Source organism: Bombyx mori, chromosome 7, assembly GCF_030269925.1.
Source record: "Bombyx mori chromosome 7, ASM3026992v2".
Classification (NCBI taxonomy): domain Eukaryota; kingdom Metazoa; phylum Arthropoda; class Insecta; order Lepidoptera; family Bombycidae; genus Bombyx; species Bombyx mori.
Genome location: NC_085113.1, coordinates 6826422 through 6839607, shown reverse-complemented (window position 1 = coordinate 6839607; position 13186 = coordinate 6826422). Strand labels below are relative to the sequence as shown.

General features: G+C 35.2%; 2 protein-coding genes across 3 annotated transcripts; both read left to right on the top strand.

The window, feature by feature from the left end:
- The first annotated feature begins 242 nt into the window (after window positions 1-242).
- CPR73 (cuticular protein RR-2 motif 73) lies at window positions 243-2557 on the top strand. Its single transcript, NM_001173216.2, has 3 exons — window positions 243-287; window positions 1366-1612; window positions 2085-2557. The coding sequence occupies exons 1-3, from the start codon at window positions 282-284 to the stop codon at window positions 2276-2278; spliced, it is 447 nt and encodes a 148-aa protein (NP_001166687.1). The 5' UTR covers window positions 243-281; the 3' UTR covers window positions 2279-2557.
- Window positions 2558-3298: 741 nt separating this feature from the next.
- CPR72 (cuticular protein RR-2 motif 72) lies at window positions 3299-11777 on the top strand. Of its 2 annotated transcripts, XM_021351348.3 has the most exons (3): window positions 3299-3560; window positions 5173-5448; window positions 11155-11777. In XM_021351348.3, exons 2-3 carry the CDS (start codon window positions 5428-5430, stop codon window positions 11647-11649), a joined length of 516 nt encoding a protein of 171 aa, XP_021207023.1. In that variant the 5' UTR covers window positions 3299-3560; window positions 5173-5427; the 3' UTR covers window positions 11650-11777.
- The last annotated feature ends 1409 nt before the right edge of the window (window positions 11778-13186 follow it).

Here is a 13186-nt window from a genome sequence, read left to right as displayed (position 1 = left end):
TTTCGTCTGGAGTGAATTCATTAATTTACTAAGAATGGTATGTTAACTTGGCACATCCGATTACAGCTTAGATTCATGGTTCAGACGGACAATGAATATCTGAAGTAGATCTAGGTATTGTGAACCAGTTTGATAAAGGGTATAGGGCCGACCATGACAAATCTAGGGTTTTAGTAGCTGAATTAATGTAATACAAGTTGCATGTGCATGAGTATATAAGCTTCGTATGTCTAACCCTAGACATTCACATCAAGAGCGCCCACCGCAGGTACTCAAACAACATGAAGGTACTTTTTGGAATTTACTATATTATTATATTTAATGTGTCCAAAATTATATGAGAATCAATATAAATGGATAATACGGTTTGATAATTTTTGAATTACCTCAATAAAGCTAAAATTAAAGAAATTGAGAATCGTGCTTTATAATAATAAATTAGAAAGAAAGATTCCTTCTACATTTATTAGTGAGAAATAAGTTCTAGGATTAGTAGAATAATTTTACGTAAAAAGTGTATTATAATGGGTTAGTTCTAAAAATCATTTATTCAGTTTTCAAGAGAAATTTTAATTCTTTCAGCTACCCGAAATATATAATACTAGCTTTTGCCCGCGGTTTCGTCCGCGTGGAATAGTTCACAAATAATGCTTTATTTTAGAACAAATTTGGTTAGCATAAAAACGTTATAGTGAGCCAACCTTAACATATATAGACATATGCTGTCGCGGACTTTTTTTTAGGACTTTTTAGGACTCCTTAAAGGAGAACAATTCTGTCATACATTATTTTAGCGAAACTTTAACCGTTTCTGCAGCGCACGCAGCGGAAGTTCTCAAAAGGGAAAAAAAAATCGATTTTGAAATATTATTTATCGGCGCTCCGCTTGTATTAGTTTTAGCGTGATGTTATATTAAGTGTTATGTTTAGCTTATAGCCTTCCTCGATAAATGGGTTATCTAACACTGAAAGAATTTTTCAAACCGGACCAGTAGTTCCTGAGATTAGCGCGTTCAAACAAACAAACTCTTCAGCTTTATAATTTAAAGCGACCTGCCCTCGCTTCACTTCGGAAACTGTAATTTATTATTGATTTCTCCACTATTTAATGGATGTTATTAAACATATAAACCTTCCTCTTCAATCACTCTATCTATTTAAAAAAGCCGCATCAAAATCCGTTGCGTAGTTTTCAAGATTTAAGCATACATAGGGATATAGAGACAGAGAAAGCAACTTTGTATATACTATGTAGTGAAGTATGGATAGGTATAGAAACACTAATTCAATATTAAAGAGTATTTAAATTGTTTTGTTATTGTTTGTTATGAAATTGATTAACATGGTCGTTTGTTATACGGTTAGGTCTTGATCTTAGCTGCTTTCCTGGCGGTGTGCAGAGGAGCGGCTGGTGGATTAGCTGTTCCAGCGCCGTATTCTCCGTACGCTTACGCCAGACCACTAGGTCTAGCGGCTCCATTGGCTGTTGCCCGTCCAGCTCTCGCTTCGTACGCTGTAGCTCCAGCAATAGCTAAAGTTGCCGCTCCAGTCGAGGAATACGATCCAAACCCACAGTATTCTTACGCTTATGACATTCAGGACGCTATCACCGGTACGTATTGACTCATGGATAAAGTTTGGAGCTTTATAAAATTAATTGTTTTCATTGTGAGAGAGGTTTTTGTTCAATGGGTAGATGAGCTTACCTCTCTGGTATTAAGTAATTGCCGTAACCCATAGACGCCTCTTTCAAAAAATGCGCAGATTTCTCCTAATGTTTTGTTAAATCTAATTTTTCTAATAATCATTAGTTTCGCTTACATTTTACGCTTACAGTTTTTAATTTCTATAATTTCTTGTTGGTATTTCTTTGTAATGATTACTTCGAAATCTAAATTTTAATTATGAATATAGAATCCGCATATAAATCCGATTTATCTGAAAATAAGTAGAGTTTTTGATAAGCCCATTTTTTTGTGGTGGATTATTGTATGACCCTTTAAAAAATATGTGTATAATAATGTGAATTATAAAATATAGTAACAACTAGTTGTAAACTTATACTATTGATAATATTTTTGCAGGTGACTCAAAGAGCCAGCAAGAGTCTCGTTCTGGTGATGTCGTCCAAGGCTCATACTCCCTGGTCGAACCAGACGGCACCCGTCGTATCGTCGAGTATACCGCCGACCCTCACAATGGTTTCAACGCTGTCGTACACAAAGAACCCATTGGTGGCGTCGTTGCGAAAGCTGTAGCGCCTGCCTACCTCCACTAGTCTTCATGAAATTGATCCATGTTCAGACAGATCATTACTGAATCAAACGACAAAAATGTCCAATGTATATATGGACATTACCTGTGTATTAAAAACACACGTAATAAGCAGAAAACCTATATTGGCATTTTTAGCCGTGGAACTACTCGTAGATCTGTCTAAACAACTCTCAATCGTCAAAGTGACCTGAAATGTATTATGGTAATGTTTTATTTATGTTTATTATGTAGCTTTGTTGGTTGATATGTTAATGCTAAGGTAATAAATAAGAGGAATCAATACATTATTTTATTTAACCTTTTAGTGCCATCTCGGTATGCACGTTTAAAATGAAAAAGAGAAAACAAGATTTAAAAGATTGTTAATTTCACAACGATCTTACACTTTTTACAGATGTTTGCTTAAACAAGTGTATATTAAACGTATAGTATTTCGGAATTGTGAGCTTTCCGTATTAAACGCCATGCGTTCGACATTTTGGCCTAAAACAGTGTAATAAAAAATAGTTGAAATATTTTGTTATACCTACCGTTCGCTGTCACTGCGTAATGCATTCCCCAGTGATAATGTTCCTGTCTATTTGTCTCCTAAGTGATTCTTTTTGGTGGTTAACATATGTATACTATTCCTGCAGTAGTCGAAACTCGACTATAATTAATTGAAATTATCAGTTTGAACATTATTATGATTCTATTGTTAAATTCTATAATCACAGGAAAATATTAATTATAACGACAACCCATATTTAATCTATTCTCAATTTGACCACAGACTATAAGCAATAAGAAAAGTTTGACAATAAACAAACCGTATGCATGCGTGTGTATGTCAAATACATGGTAGTATAGTAATGGTTTTTTTATTGATTTATTGTATTTTTGATGCATATTTAAAAAAAAAAGAGCATTCTGCGCTTCTTCTCTATATTCTCTATAAGTGTGAGATATTTCATACTGCTCCGTCCGCACAATTTTCGTAAAAAGGGGTCCAGAGTTTTTGCTTCACGTATTAATATATAGATCATTTTGAAACGGTCGAACGCCCAGCTGAACGAGTTCAGTGCGTGTCGAAGTGACATGTGTGAATGTTTGTCTGAATGGTCTGAATGTAATGTAATGTATGTCAACCGGCCTTGCCATTATCTGCGTGCACGGGCTTTTACAAATGTAGGTAACGTGGACTTATAAAGCGCGTAGCCTGTTTTGACATTTATTGCAAAGATACCCTTGTATCATTTGTGTCATTGTATCGAATATGCGAAAAGTACAATGAAGCGTGAAAGGTTAGTTGTCATAATAATATTATCTATCTCTATTACTCAATAAAAAATATTGCCTTAATTTACAAATAAGACAAAATACAAAGTAAGTTCGGCAGCCCCTGATCTAAAGCAATTGCCGAAGCCCATAACTTACAATGTAGACGCCAACGTCGACCATGTAGACGTGATCTGTGAATTTGTCTTACCCTTCTATACTTTACCCTAATATGCGTGCGTGTAACAATAAAAAATTCGAATAATAGTTTCATAATTACGAGAAATATTCTATTTGAATTGTTCCATACAGAAAAGATTTGATTATTCATGTGTTGTTCAGTAATTTGTATCAGGTGACAGAACTCAGCTTTGTACCCATTTACAAACACATTTCATAAATTTCAAACATCTTATATTACCACTTATACAACTAGGTACTGTTTTAAACAGAATTTACGCTACAGACGCAGAAAAATATCGTTTATAAAATAATAATAAAAAATGCACACTAATGCACAGTCTCGAACGAGCTCTCGTATGAAGCACCCGCGGTTAGTGCTCGGAGTAGATGCGCTAGAGTTGAATGAATATCAATAACTATATATATATTTACAATAACGAACAAACACAACAATAATTCCAAGTAAATTCACACCTTTCGTGTGGACACGAAAGATTTTCACAACGGAGGGATTAATTAATGGAAACAATTGAAAATCTGGTGCATTTTTTAAAACGCGTAATTGCTGGTTGTAGATTGTATTGTCAGCATGTATTCTAGGTATCGTCACTCTGACTATTTCTTTCGCGGCTGTCCTACATTCCCTTTTGAATGTTAGGAAAGCCGCTACAAAAATACAATTAAATACTACATTTTTTTCACGTTTAACTCAAAATCAGTCGCAACTCATTCACCTATCCGGCTAATCGTTGTGTATTATTTAATGATGCTTATTTAATGCAGTGATAGGTAACCCGCGGTTCGCGAACCGTATGTGGATTTTCGACTCTTCGGCTACGGCTTTTCCGCGGAATGTTTCCAAATTTAATTGTTATGTAATTATTTCCACTAAGCAAAGCATATCTTAAAAAAGGGCTCTTTGAATAAATATGTCTATTGCGTATTATTTAAATTTGGCTCTTTTGGATGACAAGTTTGCCGACCACTGATCTATACAGTTAGTAAGTCGTTTATTTTATCTCCAATTGACTTTACAAAAAGTTTGCATTTGCGCGGCATTTTTTTAAATATAAAAGCTCATTGTTCCGTTTTCAAAGTAATAAATTATTGACATTATTATTGCATTTATTATCTCATTAATCAGGTTAACGAAGTTTGTCTGTGACTTAGTGCTTCGCTAACTGGTTATGATTATTATATCACGATCTACTGGTCTAGATATGTATCATTGCAAGGTTCAGTGTCGTGAGTAGTCGTGACACCTTTCTTTTCCACTTTAGCGTTGGCTATGTTCGATTTGTATGTATTTAAGCGTCCTCGTAAATCTAATCTGACTTAAGAAACAAAAACGTTTTCTATTATTTAACGACAAGGTCTGCATAATTTAATTTAAAGTATGAACTGGGTAAAATAATTATTTCTTGATAGATTAATCTGAATAATTGTCGCTTGCAGTTTTTTTCCCTACCTATTAGCTGGTAGCCTAAGAGGCAATTCCAGCAACGCACGCATAGCTCAACTACGTGGTGAGCTCAAGGACTCAACCTGAAAGAATTTTCTAACACTAACCCAAGCAAGAGCAGAAACTTCCACCGGATAGGAATCGCGACCCATCGAGAAGATTTGCAGAGAAACTCAGTGGCCAAACTTTCAGAAGTTGGTGTTGATTAAAGGAAGTCACCCATCGCATTCGTTTCTAGCTGTGGGACTATGCTGGAGCTCAAATATCAGGTATCAATATTTTCAAGGAAAGACTTAAAACATGCCCAAGAATGACCATCACGACAAAAGATTAGCATTGTCTAATAAATTAAACCCCAAAATCTCGAGTTTTTATATCTTTTTATTTTAATTTGTATATCTGGGACGCGAAGAAAAACTCCAGTTTAAAGAGTGGAAGAACCGTTATGTAACGCAATTGACACTTCGGCGTCATTTCGGAAGGTGGGCGGTGATATTCACTTCGCGAAGTTCTTGGTTTTTGTTAACTTGAATAAGTATTTATATTTTATTTTAAGCCTCCGAGGGAAATTTTTTGAAGGGTAGATAGATACTTAAGTACTGTTTGTTAGCACGCTTTACAGCTTAAGCTTTTTGACATATTTCAAAATATGAAGTATCATAATAATATGTATCTTAGTCGTAGAAGTAACTTAAGTGGTACTAATTACTACAAGTATATAGCGTGCCCGAAAAAAAATTAATAGTACGAAAAAGAATTATGAAATGAAACAAAAACATGGACGGTTTTAAAAAATTTTATAAAAAACACAAAAAATAGTAATTAATGTATTTTAAATAATACTAAACTTATATAAAGTTTACAATTGGCACAGACAGGTAAATAAATAAAAAATATTTGCGTTTAATTTAAAAGTCCCATCCATGAATACTTTACTGCCATTAGAAATATTTTACAGAACTTGTTTTACTTCCTTGTTTGTTTCGCTTTTTGTTAATATTTGTAATGAAGTTGGAAAACAATTTTCTTTGAATTTACTCCTTAAAATTTAAAGTTTTCAATGATTTTCAGTTAGTTGTTTTCATATTTTATTAAATGTACATATTGTGTGTTATCTGTCATAAAAATCTCCGAGTAAAATAGTTATTAGCGATGGACTATCGAACAATACGAACTTATACGGTTTCTGCGCTTCATAATATGATTATGAAACGGACAAATTACAACTAGTAAAAATTTTTTTTTTTAAACAATACTGTAGTAACCACAATATTAAGAGTATAATAAAATATTATCCTTTCCTCAAATTTCCAATTTGATTTCAGAAGTCGGTACGACCATTTTTGGAAATTATATTTTTAAGTAAATTATCTTTAAATTATAGCATTATATACGAGTATTATAGGCTTAGACAAAGACAAACAGCTATATAACAAATCGTACAAAGGCACCTTTAGTTACGTAGTTACATTTAGCACTGATATTTTAATGTCGAAAAGATATACGCAATAGTCTCCCTAATTAAATGTAAATTGGATTGCGATTCTTAAGAGAATGTTATCCGCCTGTTTATCTCAAATTACGTAGTATTTTATTTGTGAATAAATATTATGATAGATAATTGTATTCTTTTAAAGGCGTAGATGGGTTGATGAAGTCACAGCTCAATAGATCTTAAGCGGTTAGTGGAGTACATAGACATAATTGGAACGCCACATGTAATCTTAAGACTTCGAAGTCTCGCTATCTTGCACTACAGATCGGGATGCGGCTGAAATGAGAAGAACGAAGGTTCGTCTGAAGTCTCGTTCACTATAGATCTAGTCCGGGTAGAGAAGGTATGTAGTAGTATGTTCAGAAGAGGCATATGAAGAAATGTAATATTGACCCCTCTCGTTGGGAGGGCCAAGCACAGAATCGTTTGTAGTGGAGACGCTTGGTGCAGCAGGGCGTGTATATCTTTGAAAACAAAAGGAGCGAAAAAGGCGCGAACTGGACGACAGACGAAATAAACTGAAAGATAGACCGCCTACCACCATTTTTTACAACTTCGTGGGTGGTGTTCTTACGTGTAGCTTCTGTTTGCGCACGTTTAAGAACAAGATAGGCTACCATAGCCATATTTGAGCGCACGAGAGGCGCGGACATTAGCTTTTAAGTTATTGAACGGAAAATTTCGGTCGCCGTTGCCGAAACCGACTTGGAACCATGATGATGATGATGATGATGATGATAAGTCCGGGTAATACTTGGTTTTGGTGTCTAAATGACCTGTCCTTTTTTTTTTTACTTATGTGTGTTTCCGCTACCGATAGCAAAGGAGATAGTTTTTTGATTGGAGCGCTTAATGTGAAACGTTTATTTTATTGAACTGATTTCATTTATAATAATTGTGGATATTTAAAAGTAATTGTAGCAATAGTTACTTTTTAATAATAATACATAATTAATCTCTATACGACTAACAGAAACTGATGAAAATACTTTTTAATATGGTCATATATCCATTTTAGAACGAAACTATTGATCAAAGCGACCGTACCGGGTTCAAACCATAGAGACAGGTTTTACGCAATTGCAATGACGTTATGATGGAGGAATGATATCAGGAATGATGATGTTGCCCACGCCGCTAAGCAACACTCTCAATTTGTGTTCTGATTTGAAGGGTGGTAGTCATTATAATTCATCGAATGTAATTCTTTTATAATAATTATAATTCATTATAATGACTACCACTTTTCCATTGTATACAATTCAATTCTGACTTCAACTTTAGATCACAAGGCTTTGATGTCATCTACGAGTATAATCTATAATCGTCATCTATAATATAATTGATTAACATGAGATCTCTGTTTGTTTAGAGCAAAAAAGTCCTGGAATTGTCGACGTGATCAGGTCCTAATGACGATTTATATATACTGTGTACTAGAGGAGTAGTATTTTAACTTCAAAACCGCTAATACTAATTTTAAATATCACCTATATTTAATAAATGATAATCAATTAAATAATTATAAAATCTTGTTGAATAACGAAGTCGAGTACGAGAGTTCAATGCACCGATTCAATAGAAACGCGAGAGTTTAGTAATGAAACACAATATCTTGAGATATAGATGTTTAGTCAGAAGCCAGCCACTTGTGGCCGTTGCACCAAGACGCCCGTCTGCCACCAAGGAACATTCGAGTGAATGCAATCGTCTATAAATACGACTTACGATCTCTCAATGCACCGTTTACTCGGGAACTCTATTGTTGAACGCTCAACATGCTAAGGGTAATTATTTTTAATTATTCACGTTTTTGCTTTTAGTGTAAGAAATAATACGTGTGCGTATGATATCAGCGGAGTGAGCTTAAAAGGATTCATGAGACTCTTTGGCTCGGGCAAACAAGATTTTATTTGTGAATTAAGATGTGAATTTTAAAGGGTCTTTAATGATATACAGCTTGTGGAGGTTTGATGCGTAAAAGTCACAGATTCGAGATCGCGTGTTACTATATTTTCAGTGTTTTAAAAGTTGTCGTCGCCTAAAGATATACATCCGGTGTAGTTCATTTGTTTAGTAGCAAATTTCCTGTTTGGGTACAGAGAGAGCTTTCGCTGTTAAGGTATATTAACATTGTGGTGTGAATGACATGCTTGCAGACATACTGCAAGTCATTGACACCACAAAGTTCCAGAAATTTTAGCTATATTTCAAGCGCAATGATATTTATTTTATTTAAGCCAATCAGCCGTGACTCGCAATTTGTCCCACGTTAAATTTGCAATTCAGAGAGCATGAAACATGTTGTATTTCCCGGTATAGAGTTGCTTGTGTTTCTTGGGTCCAGTAAGTACTATTTATTGGTAAAATCACGAACCAGCGAATACACTGCCGTATTTATCATAGCAGATATTTATGGCCGGTGTTACGCGGGTTATTGTGTTAAATCTCTATAAATTGTGCAAAAATTAAGCCAAAGCATGTTCCGCTATTTTTGCGTGATTGAATAGTAAACCTAATCTTTTAATTTGTTCAGTCCAAGCTGGTTTTATGTTTTGGCAAGACCAAACAGTGTTCCGCACCGACACGACTAGATTTACGGCGTAGTTAGATTATTTTTCAAAGGAAGCCATTCGGCTTTCAATTGGCGGACTTTTTCATGTAATTGTATGTGTAAGTTTCTGGGAGACACGCCCATAACCCAGGAGAAAAGGCAAATTTGTGGGCCTTCTGAGACAATTCGATTTGCTATCAAAACAAATAACTAAACTTCATTATACTCGTAGTTATCTGATGCTATCTTCAAAATTAAAATAATTAACTAAAATTCATTACTGATTCATTACAACCTGTCATAATTATCTATATTGCGGCATTGTATTTTTAATTATGCATCTTGATGTATGTACAATCAAGTATACACTGCTTGTGCAATTGTAAGAAATCTCGTGATGGAATTTGGTGTGAGAGCCAGCATCAGTACATACTAACGGCGCGGCGTGGCTATTTCTGTCAACTACCTACTCTGATTCGAGGGTTTGAAATTGTCAAAAAGTTCTGTTAACTATTTACTGACAGATAATGCACCACCTAAATCGATGTGTCAAGAGGTTTTGGAAGAAAATATTCCCATAATGCTCTTTAAGTACTACTCAAGCTAAAGTGTGATATTTCGAAAAATAATCCCTTAAAAAGTAAAAAAAAGGTACACTTAACATGAAAAATAATGTTTGCTTTGTGTTATTATAAAACAATGCGTATTTGTTAATAAGTTCACCTAGTACCGGACAAAAATAAAGAAACAATGGTTAATTTAAAAATATTTCGTAAAGCAATATTAAATTTTCAAAGGAATGGATTTGTGCCATAGTTAATTGTATTATTCTTGAGTTTGTAAAATTAAATGTAATGTAGGAAGCGAGATCAACAATGATCATTAGGTTGCGTAATGTTTTATTGTTATAATATTATGTCTTATTACAATTACGCTGGTGCAATTAATTGATTCGATAAACATTACCTAATTGAAGAAAGTAGGTGCAGAGTACGAATAAAATTCATTTGGTACTAAAATTCTCGGGACCAGAGCTCAAAGTGTCAAAAAACGCGAAATGGAAATATGTTCACAAAAGTACGAATTTATGTTTTAGACGCAATTCAATTAGTTTGGTCTATGTTTAACTCATTGTAAACAAATACACAAGGAAGCCTTAGCCTTAATTAGTGTTAAGGTAGTTAAGATAATCATTTGAAAACAGTGAATATAGCCTTAACCCCTAACTTTTTAAAGAGATATATTTGACTGCCCTTTAAGCGAAGTCCATAATTAAGCAACTACATCTAAGCTTGGAAAGGCTTAGTCTCAATGCATCAGTAGTCATTTATATATTTGACAAGCTTGTTTATATACAAGTTCCGAACAACAACGCTTGGACTATCGCCGCGAAGCTCTATCTACGCTAGGTAGTGTAGATGTTCACTTTGTCCTTTTTATATACGTAACTGCTACGTGCTAGGTATCATTAAAACTACCAAGTATCTGAATTTACGACAAAGATTCTACTTAATACTTGATGAACACTTCTTAGTAAAACGCCCGTTTTATGAACCCGCACGGGTGGGTACCACCACCCTGCCTATTTCTGCCGTGAGGCAGTAATGCGTTTCAGTTTGAAGAATGAGGAAGTTGAAGGAAGGAAGTTTGTTCGGATTGTTCTATAAAACTGAGACTTAGAACTCATGTTTCGAGGTGGTTGGTGCCATTTTTGTTGTTGATGTCTATGGGTTCCGGTAACCATTTAACACCAGGTGGGCCGTGAGCTTGTTCACCCATCTAAGCTACAAATAAAAAAACTTCTTGTCATATACTACTTATGTATTATGTGTAAACATTACTTATTCACTCTACGCTATAAAACTTGTATTTAGAGCAAATTAAATTGAGAATTATTTAGAGTAAATTAAATTGAAATTATTTCAGGAATCGTTGATATTATGCACAATACCAGCAGTGATCAGTATTATTGTGAAAGATCCGCCACCTACACCAAACGACTACAAATATTCATACAGTATAGAGGACCCGACAACGGGAGACAGTAAAAGTCAGCACGAAGTACGCCAAGGAGATCTTATAACAGGAGCGTACTCTGTTGTAGACCCTGACGGAAGGAAACGTATTGTAGAATATACAGCAGACTCAAAAAACGGCTTCAAAGCAATAGTTAGAGAAGAACCATCGGAAACACATCAACCGCTAAACCCTACACCGACATTACAGTTACAAAACCGGAATTATGTCGATAGAGTGAACCAATTTCCGGTTTTCGGTCCAAGGTTATCGAATAATGGAGTGCGGGTTCCGTTCATGTCATATTATCCTAAGCAGCAGATTTATTTCACAGCACATAATGAGATCAAAGCGGAAGACATTGTATTTCCACGCGGACAATATTTCTTACCGGCCACCAAATGATTATAGAATTCGTGCTAGGTGAATTCATTGTGATACTAATTTAAGTTTATATGTGTAAACAAGGTCATCGACATTTTGTGAGTGTAATAGATTGTACTGAATAAATATTAATTTTTAAAGGCTAAAAAGTAGTTTCAATAAAATATACCTGCATGTACATTACTCGTAGAGGTCTGTATCAAGATGGGCGGTATCTAACTAATGTGACTTTTAAACACATCGATGGCCGCTTAATATTAATTCAGTTTGAAGTCGTCGTGGCCTAAAAGATAAGACGTCCGGAGCATTCGTGTTGAAGCGATGCACCGGTGTTCGAATCCCGCAGGCGGGTACCAATTTTTCTAATGAAATACGTACTCAACAAATGTTCACGATTGACTTCCACGGTGAAGGAATAACATCGTGTAATAAAAGTGAAACCCGCAAAATTATAATTTGCGTAATTACTGGTGGTAGGACCTGTTGTGAGTCCGTGCGGGTAGGTACCACCGCCCTGCCTATTTCTGCCGTGAAGCAGTAATGCGTTTCGGTTTGAAGGGTGGGGCAGCCGTTGTAACTATACTGAGACCTTACAACTTATATCTCAAGGTGGGTGGCGCATTTACGTTGTAGATATCTATGGGCTCCAGTAACCACTTAACACCAGGTGGGCTGTGAGCTCGTCCAACCAACTAAGCAATAAAAAAAAAAAAAAAGTTAGGATATTTGTTATTAATAAATTGAATCGATTTATTCTGCAGTCTTATGGATTCCTTCAAGGAAAAAAATAATTGATAACATATTTAAAAAATGGACCAGCACGATACATTATATTATTAATTCCGTAGGTATTGAATGCGTATACAAAATGTACTCGTATTATATTATTATATTATATTATTCCATGAACAAGGTCTATAAATAAGGGAATTCGAAATTGTTCACCAATCACCACAATCTCCGACGATATATTTGCAAGTTCCTGTTTGTGTAGGTATATCCGATTTCGGTCGGTAGGCGGATACATTACGACGAAACCGTCACAATATAGGTAGTCGGTCGAGGGTCGGTCGGTAGGTCGGCAGGTACCTGACAACGTCGCAGGGTCGCTTAACTACCTCGGAATGTTACCCTAATATTATGTAGTTGTCGATCTAATTGTATCTTAATATATATCTCTATACTGAACTGTTTCCAATCTCGTTGAAATAAATCTAGAGAGATAGAATAGTGAAACACATTACCTTTTCCTCTGGATGTTTTGGTTTAGCTGTATCTTGTGAGGATCGGTTGTGGTATTTGGGACGACCGGGAGTTTTAAGAATTATGGAATGCATGTGGTACAAGTACACGGGGGCTCTTATCCTTTAGTCCACCACGACTTCACGATACCTTAACGGCACAACAATGGTACAGCGGTAGTTTTACATCCAACTATAAGCTTATATTATTTGTTGTTATACCAGTCTTCAAACTAGAACGCATGGCTGTTTTGCTGTATCACCCGACAGGCTGTGCTAGCGAACCACACCAGGTTTCACAATTCACCTGATCACCA

Bases quoted from the DNA above. Each gene is read 5' to 3' on its own strand.
- CPR73 (NM_001173216.2), top strand. The intron at 1,613-2,084 runs GTACGTATTGAC...ATATTTTTGCAG, and splicing joins CATTCAGGACGCTATCACCG to GTGACTCAAAGAGCCAGCAA.
- CPR72 (XM_021351348.3), top strand. From the start codon at position 5,428: ATGCTGGAGCTCAAATATCAG. The intron at 5,449-11,154 runs GTATCAATATTT...AAATTATTTCAG, and splicing joins TGCTGGAGCTCAAATATCAG to GAATCGTTGATATTATGCAC.